This window comes from Pochonia chlamydosporia, assembly GCF_001653235.2.
Source record: "Pochonia chlamydosporia 170 chromosome Unknown PCv3seq00008, whole genome shotgun sequence".
In the NCBI taxonomy this organism is placed as follows: Eukaryota; Fungi; Ascomycota; class Sordariomycetes; order Hypocreales; family Clavicipitaceae; genus Pochonia; species Pochonia chlamydosporia.
Genome location: NW_019154043.1, coordinates 589,826 through 609,716, shown reverse-complemented (window position 1 = coordinate 609,716; position 19,891 = coordinate 589,826). Strand labels below are relative to the sequence as shown.

Here is a 19,891-nt window from a genome sequence, read left to right as displayed (position 1 = left end):
TAACTATATTTCTATATTCTTATTATTAATCTATATATATATATTTAATTTAATATTAGAGCTATCTAGAAGTTAAGGCTATACTAGAGGTAAATCTCTAAGTGTATTTATAATATTCTTAGTTACTACTTAAGAGAAGCTTATCTATATTAGCTTAAGATTATATAATAGGTTCTTTAATAATATATTAACCTATTATAATACTGCTAGCATTAAGATATAAGTTTATCTAGGTATTTATGGTAAATAAAAGGGACTAGCTGTAGAGAAAGTTATAGACTGCACAAAAACTAGGCTTAGGCTCTAAGAAGCTTCTTAGTATGCGGTTACTAAGGGGAAAGCTAGTGCACTAAGGCCTTTATAGCTATTATTATAGTTAGACTGTCTATAGCGCTTGCCTAGAAGTCTAATTAGTATTAATTTTAGCATTTAAAATGCCATAATAATATACTAATATAATGTATATCTCTAAGCTATTTCTTAGCAGATACTACTAAGGCCTTAACTAATAGAAGAGTATTATTAGGATGTATATGCTTAGGTTTATTAGTAGTATTTAAAAGAGATATATTAGTTAATACCTTCTTAATTTGCCTTAGGGTGTAATTAAGGCCTGCAAAAGATTGCCGCATAGAAGAAGCTATCTGCTTATAGTTTGCACCTATATCTTACACTATAAATCTAGCCTAAGGAGAAGGCAAAGCATAAGTAGTATTTATAGACCTTTCTAGGAAAACTATATCTGCCTCTACTTTATGATTATTAATAGCTCTAGTGCATTTATCCTAAGCTATTATTCTGGGGCTTTTTGTGCATTTAGGTATTATACTACCTTAATAAAGGGTGCTATAGGGGTTAGCTAGTGTAATATATATATTACTCTTTCCTGTGACTTATTATTATAGCTATAATACTTTATATTAGATTTCTTATTAGATAGTATTAATATAATCTTAATTATTTTTGCCGTCTAATTATTAACTATATAACTGCTTAACCGTAATAATAGTTTACGTGATAGCTTCTTAGCTCTATATAGTAATAGAGAACTCTACTATTAGGCAGTAGATAGCTATTTGCTGCTAGAATAGTTTATATAGATGTATAATAATAGAGTCTAAAAGTACTAGTTATAAAGTAAAATAGGAGTTACTATAATAATAGCATATATATGTGAATTCCTAATATAAAACTTGCAAAATAAAGATATTTATCTAAAGGAATATATAATAGTATATAGAGCTTTATATACCTAAAAAATAACCTAAGAGTTTTATATTACCTTCTTTATAAAACTATATATTACTTGCTAGCCTCTATGTCTAGCTTATACTGCAATTAATATCTATAAGGTAAGTCTTACTAGCTCTTGCCTTACTGCTCTCTAATTAAGAAACTATAAAGCTATACTTTCTAAGAAGTAATTCTAAGCGTCTATCTTATCTAGGTAATATTACTGTAAAGAATACCTTAGCTAGGTCTACTAAGTTAGCCTAACTCTTTATTAATGCCCCTTAGAGTTAGCATAATAAGGCATATCTATACTAGGCTAGATATTAGACTAGACAACAAATATAAGGGGGTTCTAATTTTAAAAGTTCCCTCTTTTAAGGCATTTAATAATGTATTGCGCTCTTAGAATGCTATAGCTTAGCTTAGCTTATTTGCTTAATAAAAGGAGTCTCTATTATTAGAAGTTCTAGCTATATAGCATTCTAGATAATATATTATGCTATATAGGTACTTTACAGCTTAGTTTAGCTTGTTAAGATATTAGTAGATATATAAAAAGGGGTATATATAAGGCAATTTTGCTATTAGAGAAGCTATAGGCAGCTAGCTAAGCCTAAGTATTATATTCTAAATTAAGGCAGCTACTATCTTAGGGTTAGTATAACTAAGAATATTATGGTAAATAAATTAGATAATTTTCTGCTATATATAACTAGTAATTTCTTATTTTATAGAGTATATTACTCTATTATTTAAGAACGTTAAAGAGAAGTTAATTATTTAGCTAGAGAATATCTAATATTTTAGCTTTAGGATAAACTAGAGAGAATAGGAGAGCAAATATAGTGTGCTATTTAGCTACAGTAAGGGAATATATTATAATAGGAATGCAAAATAAAAGGACTAACTTAGACTAAGCATAATAATATAAATATAGCAAGGCATAAAGATACTAAGCAGGCTATAGAGAGGAGAAGCAGGAGATTATAGGAGGGATAAAAAGTCAAAAGTATAAATTAGCAAGATAGTAAGAGGTTAAGCTATATATACTATTGCATGGAAAGGTAGGGCATTAGAGGCTAGGCGCTAATAGCGGCAAGTGCACTTTCCCTGTTTGAGGGTGCTGCTATTTCCGGAGGCAGCAGCAGCGTGTTTAAGATTACTAATATTACTATAGGAAAGAAATATAAATACTATAGTACTATATACTATTTATTAGGCCTTTTTTATAGAGAGATAATAAAACTATAAAGATATATATAGCTTCTAGTAGTAAATCTTAAGATAGCCTTTATATAGAGATCTTAGCCTTATAGCTTAAGACTATTTAGCTATCTAACTAAGTAGAGTACTACTTAAGTAATCTTAGAGTATTTATTATAATATTAATAACTATAATTATTACTAGCTTTCTATTTTAGTATTAATAGACTAATTTACTATTTATATTTATAAGTATAAAGTAAGTTAATAGCTAGTACTATTAGAAGATTATAGTATAGCTACTAATATAAATAAGAATATTTAGAAGTAATATCTTTATAAGCTATAAAAGGCTCTTAAGTATCTAAATATACTTAGAAACTCTAATAAGATAGAGAAGCTTCTATTAATAGAGTATAGTATTAATACTAGTATATATACTATTACTATTATTCTACCTAATTTTACTAATATTATCTAGCTAAGAAAATATTAGTAAAGAAAATAAAAGCTAGTAAAAGCTCTATATAATAATTAGAAGGTATAAATTTATAAAGCTAATTAATAAGTAATCTCTTCTTCTTATTAGCTATATTAAATAAACTACTACTATTTATAAGAGATAATATAAAGCTTTTTAGCCTAATAGTTAGAGTAAGATATTAAACCCTTTTATATGCTAAAGAAGCTAGCACTATAGTAACTCCTATATTAGCATATAGAGTATAACTAAGAGGTAAAATTAAGGCATATATATTAAGCTATAGTCTAGTAGTAAGAACTATAAGAAAGTACTACCTAGAGTTAGATTAAAACTATAGTAGCTAAGTAGCAAAAAGATAATTTAGAGTACTAGGTATAATATCTAGCTCTTAAGAGATATATATATAAATTAGTAGAAATATTTAACTAGTTAATAAAAAGCTACTATAGTAAAGAGAAAAAGCTAATAATTAAGCTATATATAAATATATTTATACTTTTTACTATTAAATCTATTATTATTACTACTATAAAGATATATATAGGCTAGAAATATATTAGTATTTATAAAATATAGTATTAATTAGTAAAATTAATTATAATAAATCCTATAAGTTATAATATTTTATTATATACTACTAGGTATTTATTAGGTATCTAGTTAGACCTAAAAGCATATTATAGGTATTCTAGGTAACCTATTTTACCCTATAGGTATTTTATGATTGTGCTCTTTACCTAAGTTTACCTAGTAGAGCTAAATAGGTCCCTATTTCACGGGGACCCATAGGTATTTTACACCCTAGTCTTAAACGTCTGCCTGTATAGTAACGCTATTGGAATGAAAGGTGCACAGTATATGTGTAGGTATTTCTCTTTTGCACGCTCCAGTATTTTTTGGCTTACTGTTGAATCGCCTTCGTCAAGTAAACAAGCAGTCTTGATACAATCTTGATCCGCCAATTCAATGGTTACGAAATAGCCCTAGGACTAGTACAATGGGCAACAAGTCGCTGTCAACTCAACCACGCCCGCTTTTTTACAGGGAGAAGAAAACTTCAGGGCAATTTGATGAGGAGGAACAAAATTTGGTCGCCATTGTCTAATTCTGCAACACATTGTAAACGTCAACTATACGCGTCGCCGTAAGGTAGGTAGGGCCAACCTGATCAACACCATCAATCTTCTAGTCCAGTTGCTTAAAGTGTTAAGAAGGGTCCACTCTACTGAGGAATTAAATGATGCCAAGCATAAAGAGTAGTACAATATATCTCTAGAGTATTCTAATGCCGCACACAGGCTTGCCGATAGAGTCAAGAGTATAATTCGTTCCACACCATTTGTTCCTTTTGTTTTCTCTAAGGTTCTTGAACTCTCTACCCAGAAAACCCACAGGGCGCCTACATGTATTCGAATCTAGTTTATGGTTTCCAGTCTCACATGCGTCTTTTCAACCGCTTACGCCCCACAATCATCCCACGCCAGGCACCATCAAGCGGTTCCTGAATCTTGAGTCTCCACCAATTCTGCACCAAACTGCTGTCAAATTCCTTGTCCCCTCTTTAGAAGAGACAAATGCATCTATGTTAATCGATTCTTCAGTATCTAAGTGTCTAGTCATGGATCAACCGTCCCATACTTCTCAGCGGCCGCTGCGTATAGGCACCCGCCGATCAAAATTGGCCGTTGTTCAAACAGAGGGTATCCGTGACAGTCTGCAAAAGCTGGCACCAGGACGAACCTTTCAAATCGAGGCACTGCATACATTAGGTGACAAGGACAAGTCCACAGCTCTCTACAGCTTTGGCGAGAAGAGTCTATGGACCGCCGAGCTAGAAGAGAAGCTCACATCAGGCGAAATAGACGTCGTTGTGCATTGCTTGAAAGGTGTGGACATTCACCTTCCTCGCTATGCTCAAATGGCTAACCATCTCAGATATGCCAACATTACTCCCTGATTCATGTGATCTGGCCGCTATTCCTTTGAGAGATGATCCCCGTGATGCTCTCATAATCAAGGCTAGCCTTCCATACAACAGCTTGCAGGATCTTCCCGAGGGTGCGGTCATAGGCACCTCGTCCGTACGTCGCTCAGCGCAGCTCCGCCGCCTCTACCCGCATCTGCGATTCGCAAACTTGCGTGGCAACGTCGAAACCCGCTTAGCAAAGGTGGACAGTCCTGAAAGTGAATACACCTGCATGATTATGTCCGCCGCTGGCCTTGAGCGTATCGGGTTGAAGCACCGCATCAATCAGTACCTCGGCTCCAAAGACGGAGGTATTTTACACGCCGTCGGACAAGGGGCTCTTGGTCTAGAAATTCGCAAGGGAGACACTGAAACACAAGAATTTGTGAACCAGCTGGGTGACGAGAAGGCCACGCTTGCTTGTCTTGCTGAGCGGTCTCTGCTTCGTACCCTTGAGGGGGGTTGCAGTGTTCCAATTGGCGTGGAGACGGAGTGGGTTGGACAGCCTGATGATCATGTGCTGAGAATGAGGGCTATTGTTGTCAGTCTCGATGGCACGGAGAGTGTTGAGCGTAGTTTGGATGCTGCGTTACGTACGAATGATGAAGCAACGAGAATGGGAAGCGAACTTGCTGCGAAGCTGGTCGATGGGGGAGCTGAGAGAATCCTACGGGCTATTTTAGCAGATAGACCGTCTAAAGAATAAATCTAAGGCCATTATACAGATGATGTACAATTTGCTAACTCCAATTTATTGCCAAAGTCATTATAAGATTGTGTTCCAAATCACACTTCTCAATCAAACATCCAATTCATCGCATCCATGGAACCTCCTCCAAGTCCAAAGGCGTCAGACATCTACCTAACCAGTTAGTAGACGAAAGCATAAATGAATTCAACTGTGCTTGTGATAACTTACCATGAAACTCCAGTCCTCCATAGCGTCGCTCGGTGTTGTTAAACCCCGTTCTTCCTCGTTTCCTTCTGCTCCGCCATAGCCATAACTTGCTGCTCTTTCTTCCAACTTACCTAAACACGTACCTAAAATGTCTTCCGTCGAATTCATAAGCTCTCTAGTAATAACTTCAGGTCCCAGCCTTTCACGAAGTCCACCAACGTGCGAGACGACAAGGCTAATCAACAAACATCCCTTGATGTTTGTTTCGCCCGCCTCTATGACTTCCATGCACCATTTTAATCCATCCTCCAATACGGAAAGCAAATCTGGTCGCAGTGGTGCATGTCCAAGGCCATCATCTTCTTGTATGTGTGCCCGGAGTTCAAGACCAATCAGCAACACTGCCTGGATGGCAACGGTCGGATAGAACCCTGAGCTACAGGTCGTGAGGCGAAATAACCAAGTCGAGTTATTCGGCTGGACGGTGTTGGTCAAGCTTCGGGATTCTGGACACATGCAATGCCAAATTTTGAGAGCCGACTCGACAACAACCTTTCGAGAATACGCATAGGACGCTTCTTGAAGTGCCGGCCCAAAGTATGGGACATGAAGCGCCAAAGAATAGCGGTTGAGCAGAAAGTTGAGAATAGTTATCGCAGCTTGGGATGCCGTACCTTCTTTATCAGAGTTGCAGCTCAGTTGTAGCGATTCACGAAGGACCTTATAAGATGCGCGCAAGTCAGCATCAAGGCGTAAAGTGTTCTCATAGGTGCCTTGCAAAAGCGTATCATTCAAGAACTTTACCACGGCAAGACGCTGTGGAAATGTCCTGCGCAGTGCCACTGACAAGGACATTTGCGTATATTCATTCTCAGTCTTTGGTATCGCTTGGTCAACTACAAGTTGATCATCGTCAAAGTTTCCAGGGGGCGCAGTACTAAAATCCTCCAGAGAAATAAGAGGTGCACCTCCTGAAGTCAAGCTCGACTGAAGAGCGAGCTCAATAATTGTATTCCACAGCCTTCGACGCATTTCTTGAGAGAATGTCGGCATTGGCGGTAAAAAGGTCGGGTCCTTGTGCAAGCCCATGAACATTGCTTTACGCAGTACGGCCCCAATCGATATCCACATATTGTCTCCTCCACTGCCAACGCCTTCTTGGGCAAGCAATAGGAGAAGATTTGTTTGTAGGGACGGTATATCCAGACGTGACTTGAATTTTGGTTCCGAAACCCACGTTTGGGCTTCGTATACCCACCGTAGAGCTGATTCGCGTAGGGAGAAGGTATTGTCAAAAGTTAGGGCTCCAAGTGCCAGTACAAGTTTCAGCTGAACGAGAAATGCCATATTAGGGGTCGTATTTGATACCCATAAAAACTCGTAATCTCTCCGAAATGTGGGAATGTGCAATATTCTGTAGATAGATTCGCTTGACCGAAGATAATTGTCCACCAAAGTGTCTGCTATTTCCTTGGAAGGCAGGTCTGGGGTCGGTGGGCAAGGCCACGGAGGAGCACGACGGGCTTTGATCACTCTGGCTAGAGACTTGCACTTCTCAAGGATACATACAACGTTAGAATTTTCTGTTTGCAATTGTGGCTCTAGAGTCTCGAATATGTCCCGAATCTGCTATTGGTCAGGTCGTTGATGAGAGCGAGAGAGCAGGATAGAACTAACTATGAGAATTCCGTGGACACCCCAGTGGCTCTGGCCCAGTAATCTAGTCTTGTGAACGATGTTACGAACGATCACTTGCGGCTGCCCCGCTGCCAACTTGTCGAATGTTATGTGCATGGTTCCTCCAAGGCGTGAGCTTGCCGACTCGATGTTTGCATTGGAAGTCAAATGCGTTCCGGAATCCCTATCCAGTGAAGACCTGGATACCTGTTCCTCAAGATGCCGGATTCTCGCCCTCAGCCTGGCAGACTCCTCATCTCCATCTTGGTAGATGCCAGGGGTTGATGTGGATGTCAGACTAGACGGATGAGTTGAACGTGTTATTTCCGAGCCGTTTGTGCTAGACGTGAGATCGCCTTGCGAGCTTGCTTTTGTCCTTGGAGCAAGAATGCGTCCGTTCGGCTGGTTCTGCCCAGCATTGCGGTAAACACCTGGAGAATGGAGTGTGGCGCTCCCGTAAACACAGGTCTCGCTCTTAGCTCGGAGGCAGTTGCTGCAAGGTTTTTCCCTGTTGCATTTTATCTTGCGCTTTCTGCACAGTGCACAGGATCTGAATAATTGTCAGTGTATGGCTTTTTGAGGTGATTGCCAACTTACAGTGCAACTCGGCCCCGTCGTCCATCTGGTTGGGTCATTTGTCGATTGGCGGACTTTCCGTCAAAGTGTAGAAGCAACAATATCGGAAATGAGATAATTTTGAGCAGAATGAGGTATACAGACTCAATATTGACCTCCTCTTGATCCGTGCAACGAATTGATTATAGTTGTATGACCTAACGCCCATTGATGTAAGAGTGAAGGTCAATCGGCCCGCGCGGGGGGAGGTCGGATTAAATGGATCTCAGCGGCCTCTCATTGGTTGACTTTCCCCGAACCCGAACCGGCCGAACTATCTCCGTCCGGGTGACTTACACGGACACTGTCTCTTCCAACAGTGATTTTTTTGGGTAGTGGCAATTGGTGATCGTGTATATAAAAACCTCAGGATTCCTCTTTCTCATAATTCATATGAAAACTTCGTAGTTGTAGGTCCCGCATTACTTGAATCACCCAAAGACTCGCCCCTTCGAGTGCTCAAGCTTCAACACAACTAAACATGACCACGGATTCCGGATCTCAAAGTAAGCTTCGCTCCGAAGTCGAAGCTGACACCGAGTATAAAAATGAATCTTCACTTGACCAAGAAGAACCATCCACCACTAGCCCGGCCCCTGAAGGTGGTACCCGCGGCTGGCTTGTAGCCGGTGGAGGAGCCGCAATATTCTTCTGCACGCTGGGTTTTGCCAACTCCTTTGGCACCTTTGAAGAATACTACCTGTCCCATCAGATGAAGGGCGAATCAGCATCAAAGGTCTCTTGGATAGGGTCTCTGGCCATGTTTCTTCAGTTTTTTGCCGGCATGCTTGGTGGCCCGTTATTTGATCGATACGGCGAAAAGGTACACATTCTCTCATTGCATTTCCATATTGGCTTCAAAAGCACGGCCTAACGCAAATAGGTGATTCGACCGGCTTCGATTTTCTACATATTTTCAATGATGATGCTTAGCCTATGCAAAACATACTGGCAGGTAATGCTAGTTCAAGGCGTCTTACAAGGACTCGTCATGGGGCTACTGCAATTCCCTGCATTCGGTGCAGTGGCCCAATATTTCGAAAAGAACCGAGCTGGTGCAATGGGCTTAGTCGTATCCGGCTCGTCCATCGGCGGGATAATTATTCCAATTGCATTGTCCAAGATGCTAAATGATTCATCCCTCGGCTTCGGATGGTCAATTAGGGTCATCGGCTTTCTCATCCTGCCGCTCATGGCGTTTGCGTCAGTTGCCATAAAAGCAAGACTACCACCCCGAAAAACACAATTCTGGCTCATGTCGGCATACAAGGAACCAAGATTCGTGGTGTTAATCATTGCATTTTTCTTCATGTTTTTTGGCATGTTGACCCCGTTCTTTTACTTGCCTTCGTACGCAGTCTCACAGGGTATGCAACCATCATTGGCTGGCTATCTGCTTTCTATTGTCAATGCTGCATCTACTTTTGGACGAATCGTTCCTGGGGTGCTAGCAGATAAGTATGGTCGGCTGAATATGTTTGGTATCGGCGGGCTAGTCACCGGTATGATGATTTTCTGCTTGGATAGCGTGAGCAGCAATGCTGGCTTCATCATATATGCAGTATTTATCGGGTTTTCATCGGGAACTATCATCTCTGGTGGATCTGCTGCTCTCTCAGTCTTGCCTGATGATACTCGCAATGTTGGCACTTACATGGGCATGGGTATGGCTATTGCTGGATTGGGTGGCCTCATCGGTCCTCCAGTGAATGGTGCAATGGTCCATAGGTATGGAGGATACTTTGAGGTTGCGATGCTTTCTGGCGCAATGTGTGTTTTTGGAGGATTCGTTGTTCTTTCATCGAAGCTTTTGACGAAGGAAGGTCTCTGCGGTAGGGTGTAAGGACTACTATGGATGACCACTAAGGGAGCTAGTAAGGAATTTGAATGTGGCTTGCTATTCCGTTGATTTTAGAGCCAAGCAACATTTACCATATTTTGGCAGAAACTTACACTAGAGGTTAGAAACACATTGCACAATAAGTCCATACCAAATTGTCATTGAACCCGTTCTTTCATAATGGAATGAAAATCTCCATGCTTTATTCCTTTAACCTCTTTAACATTTAGGCTGTAACACACAAGGACCAATTGCCGACAAATACGAACACCGGAGTTCGGGCGTCAATTTTCATACCGGACCCCTCCTCGTGCCGATTACCCGTTCATGCGAGCTGAGTATAAATTCACCCGACAAGCTAAGATCAAATATCCGTTACTGACTATTCACAAGCTGAGGAAGCTTGATCAGCCGCTTGGTTCCTTTCCCTTAGAAGAATAGCTTTTCGCCGCGTACCTATTCTACAAAATGAATGCGGACGAATTGAGAACTATGATTGAGCAGGACCCAGAAAAAGCAAAGGCTTACTGGAAGAACTGGGTTTATATCGAAGAAATACCCGACAACATCGAGCCATTCAGAGAACTACTCGAAAATTACAGCAAGGTACCTCCTTCTGACGTTGATGCTCTACTTCGGCGTACTGTAAGTCTTGTGGCACCCGGCTCTGTGGCATTCTCACTAATGCATTGCGTAGCGGGATCAACTTTGGAACGTGGTCAAATATCCATGTATCGGCCTTTGGAGTTTCACCAACCTGCGCAGCACATATGGCCATCGATTTGAGGAGGCAATGGAGCGTCTGTTTCCCCAGGATTCTACGTCTAACAGTACGAACAAGAATGCGATTCTTGACCTCGGCTGCTGCATTGGTCAAATTCTGCGCCAACTGGCATACAAAGGCGTAGATCCCTCACGCCTTTACGGAACAGACTTGCATCCTGAATTCATCGATATCGGAAACGAGTTATTTGGAGACAAAGGACACGGCCCTAATTTTGTTGCCGGGGACATGCTGGACCCCGAGAGCGAGTCACTCAAGGCTCTAGACGGGAAAGTAACAATGATACATGCTGCCAACTTTTTTCATCTTTTTACGTGGGACGACCAAGTGAGGATTGGTACGCGTATCCTACGGTTCCTACAGCCTGGAACCACTAACACCGTCATTTTTGGTAGGCAGATTGGAACGTTGAGGCCAAGGGAAGCTGACTCTGTGAGGAAACACTATCTTCATAACCAGAAGAGTTTCCAGAAGCTTTGGGACGAAATAGGGGAGAAGACGGGGACTAAGTGGCGGGTGAATGTTGATGTGATAGAGGGCATTGCCGTGAAGTTGCCCACTCTAGGGGAGGATGAGAGGTATATCCGGTTTGGGGTGTATCAGATCTCACCACCGGCAATACCATAGACGATGTATCGTTAGACGAAGGCCATGCAGCTTACAAATCAAAACGTGAATAATTGCGGGACAGTATTAATTGTTTGAACCGTAAGCAGTAACATGAGTACCCCTAAATTATACCGATGTGTTTTCTTACGCAATGAGATGTCGTTGGCATTGCAATTTGACTGAACTCTACGATGTATCTTTGTTTCTACAAGTCGCGCTGTTGAACTAACATAGCTGTGATTAGAGATGGTCTGTGGTTCGACTGCAAACTGGGTACCAATCGAGGCAATGAATGGACAACCAGGATAATGAACCACATTGGGAATTCAACTATGATTACGACACCGGAATTCATGAGCGTTGTTACGCAGTTCGCCTACAATGAGATATCTACATAGAATTGAGATAGCCTGTTGTAGTAGCCCCCTGAAGAACAGTCATGCCCCCCTATCATACCCAGCCATGGCGCAGTAGTCAGACTCTATTAACAAATTATGTCCCCCAAAGTATTGTCCATCCCATCACCAGTAATTCACAACAGCAATTCAGAACCCCCCTCGTCAAATAACCCTCACCCCCCACGACAAAACGTAAAAAAAGCCAACAAACCCCCCGTAAGTGGCAAAACACTCCTAGCCAAGTTCAAAAACCCCCATCTCCTCACCAGCCCCGAAACCTCACTCACACCAAGCGACGAAGTCCCCTCCGCAGCCGCCAATAAAGCCCCATTCGTCGGGGTCATGAACAATATCGTAAACGGAATGATTGAAACCACAAGCCCAGCCGCAGCCAGATAGGTCTTTGATGCGCCGCTCCCGCGAGTGCTATACGCGGCGTAGCTGTAGGCGAGAGCAGTGGTTACGGCGATTTTGGGCATGGCGTTCATTCCGTGTGTGAATAAGCCACGCCAAATGACTGCCGTGGAGCTAGGGATGTCTCTGGCTGCTGGGACGCCGATTATGCTGAGGGATGCGATGGCGCCTGTGGGGGTTAGAAGAATTGCATGTTTGAAGAATGGGTTTGTGAGGTGTCATGCCTGATGTCCATATTGATCCGACGATGCCTGTTGCGGCGGCGGCGAGAGAATGTGTGGTGTATGAGGCCATTGTGTCGTGTTGTTGGTTGGTTTTACTCTGGACAGAAGACTATGAATATTCTGAGTTCCAACTACTTTATATACCTTCTGGTCAAAAATTAAAATAAGTGGTCTGATGCTCACCACTCGCGTGGTTTGCCGATCCATGATGCTTGCGAATTCGTCCGAACTGGTCCGAAGTGGCGTGTTAGTCGCGTCTCCGTTGTGCCGGTTTCGTAAGCCGGCTAACGCAAACTTCCAAAGGGTCATCACAAATATCTGGTCGAAATTATATTTCAGATTGATGTTTGATGCGAATGCTCGTGACGTCGATTGAAAGACTTGTATACCGTAGCCTCAAGGCTAAGACTGCTGGACTGGGGTGGAGTGTATTTGGGCAAAATTTGTTCCCATTTTCTATCAAGAACATTCACGTTTTATCCATGGGCTTACGTATATTCTTAGTTGTATACTCTCTATATGTCTAATAGCTGATGGCAGATAACTCATCACACAAACGTGAATCATACATTAAACTCATCAATCACGCTTCGAGGCTCAGTAAACGGAATACCACCATCAACCGGCGCCATCTTCAATCCAAAGCCAGCAGGGCCACCAACCGCAATCGCCTTCTCCGTCTTCCACAGCGGATGAGCAGGAAGCGCAATCACATTTACCCTCAGGCCGAATCGAAGATCCTGAGACCCAATGGCTTCACCGTCATGCCCAAGGATGGAAATGAGCTCCGGCACAGTAGCAACGACCTCTTGCGATGCCTCTGAGCCGGCGTCGTCGCAAAACGCAGCGTAGAGGTACTCGTTCTGGAAGGGGATGATCATGTGCCTATCAGACTGAGATGCTTGCGTGCCGCTCTTGGGCTCGGCATCACGTTCATCATCTGTGAAGGGAGCCAGAACAACAGCACCCATGGTGTAACCGCCGTCGAGGTGGCGTTGGACGTCGACAATCTTTCCGGTGAAGAGCACTCGTCCAGCACAGACATCAAACTAGGATGTGTTAGTCATATTGGTGTTTGCACTGGATTTGAACACAACTTACAATGGCATCTGTATAACTCGTCTTTGCGCGCCTAGCTTGATGAACTGCTCGTCCCAGGTACCAGCTTTGCGAGAGAGTGTTAGGCACAGCGATGGTCTTGGCCATTTCACCAGAGATTGGGTTCGTGCCACATGCACAAGTGAGACCGAGCTCTACAGCAGCATTGCGGCAGACCGTCTCCAATCTCTTCGGACTATCAACACCCTTCATATTCCGTTAGAGCCTCATCATCATACAGTAGTTGCGCGGACAGGGCTTACCATGGCTACAACAGCATTGCCTCGGGCATCCGTGATGACTGCTGGTGTCATCTCGTGGCCGTAAACGCTGAAGGTGACTGTAACAACATGCTTAGCGTCTTATACATTACCACGTTCGTACGAAGGGTAATCTTACTGTGGTACATCGTTGGATACGCTCGTCCCATGCCATCCGCATCAACCACAGGAACATCAAAGTGAGTGCCGACGGGCAGAGCTGAAAGACCATTTCCACCACCACTAGTACATCAATTAGCTCTCAACTTCCCAAAAATTGACAAGGAAATATCGAGAAAACTCACATCTCATCAGCAAGCACTGCATCAAAACTCTCAATGTGCTGAATCCTGTTCACTGCCTTAATCGCATCCACGATCTCATTGCCCGCAGCAATCCGCTCATTAATCACACTCGGACTGCCGTACCACGAGCCAAGACACACAATAGCATCATCCTTCAAAGACTTTGGTGACACAATTCTCATGCGCCCCTTGTCATGGTTGGTCAGACACTGCAGACTCTTCAAGTACTCGTAGTACGTTGGGCCACCGCCACCGGTGCCCAAGACCGCGCAACCCGTGGAGATGAGCTCTAGGTCGATATCAGACGGATACCACACGCCATTTCGCACATCTGGGCGATACGTGGCCAGGTCGACGCCGAGGGAGGGCTTCGTGGTAGGGTGGAGGGCATTCGGCACGCTGACCTTTTGTCCTTCATCTTCGTCTTCGTCGCCGTCCACACCTTCCCATGGCTTGGAGGCTTCAAATAAGGTGTTTTCGTCGGGGATGGCGAGAGTTCCCACTGCTCGAACTTGTATGCGAATCGTGACCTGTGACATGTACTGAAGGGGCATCTTGTTCACCTCGACGATCTTGACGTCGTCGGGTTTGGCTCCCTTGGCAATGGCCTGGTCGATTGCTCTCTGGCAGGCAGCCGCAATAACTGCCTTTTCATCTTTGCCCTCCAAGATTTCGACAGTATCAACCTCACCGGATATCTTGCCGATAGCTGCGCCAACGGCATTGGCGGCACCTTGATGAATGGGTTCAATGCACTTGTCAACTCCTGCAATCTTATCGGTAACTAGGATCGAACCACCGCCGACGAGGAGAACATGAACAGGCGCCGTGGACACCTTCATCTTGTCAATGACGGTCTCCAGCAAGGCGTTGATTCCTTTTCTACCACCTTCGCGAAGTTCAGGTGCCACATCTTTGACAAGCGACGCATCACCCAGTGAAGCTTTTCCCTCTGCGACTACAATGTCCGTCGCAGTCAGCGTAGGACCACCAAAGACCTTTGACTGAGATAGTAGCTCATGGCCCACGGAACCGGGACCAACTAACACAGACTCGGGAGACTCTGGGTCGAACATGACCTTGCTACCGCCACCCAAACCGATGGAAACAACTTCTGGGATGGAAAATGCCGTTCGAACACCAGCTACTTCCACAAAACCAGGTGCTTGACGTGGGAAGCCAGAAGGCAGAAGAGCACATACATCGGTGGTGGTTCCTCCAATGTCAACAACGAGGACTTGAGGCTCAACCTCGTGGTCACTGGATTCAACACCGTTGGCAGCGTCTGGCAATCCATTTCCATTGACCTTCGTCTCCACTCCATTCACCAAAGGCGCCTTTCCCGTACGATCTCTATCCAAGCCAGCGAGGAATGCCGCACCACTCATACTGTTCGTCGGTCCACTCGCAAACGTTTTGATCGGAAAATCCGCAGCAGTATCAGCATCAATAAGCGTGCCATCATTCTGAGATAAGAAAAGCGGACACGTAAGATTCAAGCGGTTCATCGCACGCTTGAACCCATTCTTGACCTTGTGCCCCGTCCGCAGAATAGCAGCATTCAGAATAGTCGCATTTTCTCTCTCCACAAACCCCGTAGGTCCGATATTCTGCGAGCAAACAACTCGCAACTCCGGCGCCTCATCCTGCAGAATCTTCTTGCACCTCTCCTCGTAGACATTGTCGTGGTCCAGTGGAGAAAACACGCCCACCACAGCGACAGATCTGACTCCCGAAGCGATGATTTCCCTTGCCGTAGCTCGAACCTGCTCCTCGCTCAGAGGTGCAATGTGGCGTCCGTCCATTTCAAGACCACCATCAAGATAGTATGCGCCGCCGTCAAGGACGCCGTGAAGACCAACGGGGAATCCTGAGAACGGGGGAATCTGCCTCGTGAATGGGCCGCATAGCCGCACCACTGCCACGCGGTCCAGTCTGCGGGCATCTGCCTCAATCAAAGCATTGATGAAGTGAGTGGTTCCGATGGTGACGCTAAGGACTCGTCGTTGGTCTACTGCAGAGCTTTTGAGGATGGCGGCGATGGCGGCTTCAATGCCACTCGTGATGTCTGGCGTCGTAGATGCCTTGTGCGAGGCGAGAACACCTCGACCAGGTTGGTCTAGGGCGTGAATGTCAAGAATCGCGGCATCTGTGTTTGTACCGCCGACGTCGACGCCTATGCGGTAGAGAGACATGGTCGATCTTGTGTCTATGAGTTGACGACGATGAGGCTCAGCGAAAGGGAATGACTTGTGGTGATGGCAATAACTGCAGAGGTTGAAGGGACATTGTTCGTCATATATAGTCTTGGTACGCAAGCTCGCTAGATGTTGGGCTACTGCATCCAGGGTTTGATGCACGATTATGCCATTTAGCGGCAAGCATTCATCGGGCAAGCTAAAGAATAAAGCTCCAGTCTACGGATCAATGATCCATCAGCACATACAGAACATGTACATACGTGGGCCTGCAGGATCCAATACATTATTCCACCCCGCTGGACGGGATACAAGGTAACATCGAACGGCCAACTTTGACTAGCTAGTGCGTTGAAGAGAATTTGTGTAAGGGGCTTTGACAGGCTCAACTCTGCAACATTTTAAAGTAGTGGTCTTCTAATTTCGTCTCTTTGGGACCGTAGTTGTCAAGTTTCGGCCAACGGTGGCATCTTCACACGCCGTAATTCGGGGTGGCGGCGGAGTCGGTTCTTGGAAGGATGGAACCGCTTCTACCATTAGAAACTCCAAGCCTGTGACATTCGAGAGCCGAATAACTGGGTTACCGTTTGTCTCAACCATGGTCTCAGATCTAAGTGGCTCCCTGGACCTATTGCGAGTGACATTCACCCCAACTCGCCGATTAGGTAGGCCGTGGGCTTCAACGAAATGTAGGCCGTCACCTCCCCTGCGGCTGGAAAAGTACGCCGACGCTCGTCATCAGGCCGGCATAAACTCCACCTCAGTGGAGCAAGCAATGGTGAGATAAATTGGCGATTGTCAAATGGCAAGCCACGTTCCGAATGCGCGGTACCAGACACTGCATGTGCCCGTCTTCAACAACTCGTCAAGGGTGTTGAAGAGTCTGCCACACAACCAAATCACACGATAAAGGCTTGCCCCAGGTTTAGTCAATTTGTGTCCCCGCACATGGGGTTATTATTGAAATACATTATGAACCCTCTTCCATTGACGATTGATTCATTTGGTCTTATCACGGTGGCGTCCGGGCAGCCACGTTTACCCCAGACGGCCGAGATATGAAAGAGGCTTGCTAGTCTTGAACCCTGCACTGATTTGGAAGTGAGCCGATGTTGCAGCCGAGAATGCCACACAAGACGGCACGTCGTGGGAACTGTTGATCGTAAAAGCAGTCGATACCCCGGTTCTTCATCTTGCCCAGAGACACTCGTGCGACTGTGCTACATATCACCTCAAGAATTTTGTAACACTGTCGTTGAGCAGAACACACAGGGAGCATCTCGACGACTCATTTACGCAGGTGCTTCAGCAGAAGAGGATTGCCATGGGTATCTCTGCTCTCGTCAGACGGGCGCAACTCGATCACGGATCAGTCCTGATTGTAGGTCCAACAAGTACTGCATTGTTCATGTCCAACCCCTAATTCATGCTAGAACGAAGATGTCCGACCGGTCGAATCCGCCCGTCGCACCTGGACAGTCTGGACGTTTCACAACTTTTGTACGACTACCTCGAACTGTGTGATACGTCAACAGCCATGCTAATAGGATCACCCAGGGTTGCTCATCAACTGCAATATCGCTACTTTTCTCACCGGTAGCGCACTCATCCCTCTGGGTCTAACGTGGTGGCAAGCCATTATTTGTATGTTCCGACTTCCACGAACGAACTCGACATAACTAACATTGACAGGCATCGTCATTGGGAACATCTTGGCAACAGCAGCGCTCTTGCTAAGCTCTCTTGCTGGCTCCTACTATCACAGTATGTGAACTAAAATTACTCTAAGATACTAAATCTCACACCTCACAGTTGGTTTCCCCGTCGTCAGTCGAGCAGTCTGGGGAATTTGGGGCTCCCAGTTCACAATTTGGAATCGCATATTCCTCTCCCTCGGTAAGATACTGTATTCTTACGTTCTCTTAGTACCACAATCACTCACACAAGGTTACAGTGTGGTACGGCTTCCAATCATGGGTCGGCGGAGAATGCATCTACATGATCCTCCTCTCATGGGATCCAAAATTCGAAGACCACGTCCCCAACACCATCCCAGCAGACACGGGCATGACAACTGCCCAATTCGTCTCCTACGTTATTTTCTGCATCATCAGCTTACCCTTTCTCTGGATCCGCCCACACAAGCTCCAGCCCTTCTTCTACTTCGCCAGCGCCGTCACCTTGGTCTTCTTCCTTGTTCTCCTAATCTGGGCACTCGCAACCATGGGCTCATCCGGGTTCGGTAGCACCCTCAGCAACAGCCAGATACTTCCTGCAACGGGTGGCCCCCAAAGTACCGCTTGGCTCATGCTCTCTGGCATCATGTCCACCATTGGCTCCATCGCCGCCGGAATCCTCAACCAGAATGACTTTGCTCGTCTCGCCAGACGGCCCTCCGACGCCATGATCGGCCAGGCAGTCGCGTACCCTCTATACGGCACCTTCGCATCCGTAGTTGGCATTCTTGTGGTGGCCGCTACACAGCATAGGTTCGATGGCGAGGCCATTTGGAATCCGCCCACGCTGTTTGTGCGCCTGTTGCAAAACGACGACGGCGCAGGCACAAGAGCGGCGCTGTTCTTTGCCGGACTGGCGTTGGTGATATCGCAACTCGGTAGCAGTATTCCGGGCAATGCGATTGCCGGCGGTATCGACTTGGCGTCGACGTTTCCCCGGTACATCAACATTCGGCGAGGCGCATACGTCACGGCGATATTGAGTCCAATCGTCAACCCATGGCGACTGGTTAACACGGCTACCATCTTCTTAACTGTCCTGTCTAGCTATGGGGTGTTTTTAGCTCCCATGACGGGAATGATGACGGCTCATTATCTGATTGTCTCAAAGAGCAAGATGAAGGTGGAGGACTTGTATCACGCGAGCAAAGCAAGTGTGTACTGGTATACATCCGGAGTCAATTGGCGGGCACCCTTGGTGGTAAGTTGAAACTGTTGGCGTCTTGAATGGTCACAAAATACTCCATGCTAACTATATCTCTTTCAGTGGGTTGTCGGCTGCGCACCTTGTCTGCCCGGATTCATAGCCGCAGTCAACACTTCTGTCAAGGTGACAGACGGAGCGACCGAGCTCTACTACCTCAATTATCTGTACGGATATCTCTCGAGTGTGGTTTTGTACACTGCTCTTCATTGGATCTTTCCGTCTCGCAGTCTTGACAGTTTTGTTGCCGAGCCTACGAGCGCGAGGGAACTGCAGAAGTATTACACGGAGAGATGGGACACGGAGTCTTTGCCAGCGTCTCTTTTGGGTAGTGTTACTCATTTGCCTGAGAAGACTGAGCCTGCAGTTCAGAAGACGGAATATGTACTTCATAATTAGTGACTCGCAATTTATGCCATAGTTAATTCATACATGGCCACGCTGTAAACATGATTACACACACACGACCCGCATGTTTCAAATGATCTCTCCAGTTTAGCATCTGGTGTCACAAACAATTTGAAGATAAGCAGCTCCGTATTCGGCCATCGACAGTCCATCAACACAAACATCGTCGACGCCACCAAATCGGTCCCTTCTGGATCCCCCAGCTAGACCATCGCCTCCACAATCTCCCAGTGGCGTCCAAGCCATGAGACGAGGAAACAATTGAGACCCGGAATTACCAGGTGAGCTAGTGCCACTGGTCAGTCTCGGCCTACCTCACCATTCCGACGGCGTACTT

The 19,891-nt window shown here is 45.1% G+C and overlaps 7 protein-coding genes across 7 annotated transcripts; 4 read left to right on the top strand and 3 right to left on the bottom strand.

Moving 5' to 3' along the window:
- Window positions 1-4,538: 4,538 nt before the first annotated feature.
- VFPPC_06727 (porphobilinogen deaminase) lies at window positions 4,539-5,592 on the top strand (the record flags this gene model as incomplete). Its single annotated transcript, XM_018285714.1, has 2 exons — window positions 4,539-4,806; window positions 4,856-5,592. The coding sequence occupies 2 exons, from the start codon at window positions 4,539-4,541 to the stop codon at window positions 5,590-5,592; spliced, it is 1,005 nt and encodes a 334-aa protein (XP_018138483.1).
- Window positions 5,593-5,681: 89 nt separating this feature from the next.
- VFPPC_06728 (C6 transcription factor) lies at window positions 5,682-8,096 on the bottom strand (the record flags this gene model as incomplete). Its single annotated transcript, XM_022428527.1, has 4 exons — window positions 5,682-5,744; window positions 5,806-7,410; window positions 7,462-7,993; window positions 8,059-8,096. The coding sequence occupies 4 exons, from the start codon at window positions 8,094-8,096 to the stop codon at window positions 5,682-5,684; spliced, it is 2,238 nt and encodes a 745-aa protein (XP_022284085.1).
- A 461-nt stretch (window positions 8,097-8,557) lies between these two features.
- Window positions 8,558-9,919, top strand: VFPPC_06729 (monocarboxylate permease; the record flags this gene model as incomplete). The annotated part of the gene is made up of 2 exons (XM_018285716.1): window positions 8,558-8,899; window positions 8,960-9,919. The coding sequence occupies 2 exons, from the start codon at window positions 8,558-8,560 to the stop codon at window positions 9,917-9,919; spliced, it is 1,302 nt and encodes a 433-aa protein (XP_018138485.1).
- A 465-nt stretch (window positions 9,920-10,384) lies between these two features.
- VFPPC_16748 (porphobilinogen deaminase Hem3) lies at window positions 10,385-11,327 on the top strand (the record flags this gene model as incomplete). The annotated part of the gene is made up of 2 exons (XM_018294501.1): window positions 10,385-10,561; window positions 10,614-11,327. 2 exons carry the CDS (start codon window positions 10,385-10,387, stop codon window positions 11,325-11,327), a joined length of 891 nt encoding a protein of 296 aa, XP_018138486.1.
- A 553-nt stretch (window positions 11,328-11,880) lies between these two features.
- On the bottom strand, window positions 11,881-12,415 carry VFPPC_06730 (hypothetical protein; the record flags this gene model as incomplete). The annotated part of the gene is made up of 2 exons (XM_018285717.2): window positions 11,881-12,290; window positions 12,346-12,415. 2 exons carry the CDS (start codon window positions 12,413-12,415, stop codon window positions 11,881-11,883), a joined length of 480 nt encoding a protein of 159 aa, XP_018138487.2.
- A 493-nt stretch (window positions 12,416-12,908) lies between these two features.
- VFPPC_14097 (hydantoinase) lies at window positions 12,909-16,203 on the bottom strand (the record flags this gene model as incomplete). Its single annotated transcript, XM_018291868.1, has 5 exons — window positions 12,909-13,394; window positions 13,447-13,650; window positions 13,707-13,783; window positions 13,843-13,946; window positions 14,009-16,203. 5 exons carry the CDS (start codon window positions 16,201-16,203, stop codon window positions 12,909-12,911), a joined length of 3,066 nt encoding a protein of 1,021 aa, XP_018138488.1.
- A 1,327-nt stretch (window positions 16,204-17,530) lies between these two features.
- VFPPC_14098 (NCS1 nucleoside transporter family protein) lies at window positions 17,531-19,545 on the top strand (the record flags this gene model as incomplete). The annotated part of the gene is made up of 7 exons (XM_018291869.1): window positions 17,531-17,587; window positions 17,640-17,706; window positions 17,764-17,850; window positions 17,899-17,970; window positions 18,019-18,102; window positions 18,161-19,143; window positions 19,210-19,545. 7 exons carry the CDS (start codon window positions 17,531-17,533, stop codon window positions 19,543-19,545), a joined length of 1,686 nt encoding a protein of 561 aa, XP_018138489.1.
- Between the last annotated feature and the right edge of the window lie 346 nt (window positions 19,546-19,891).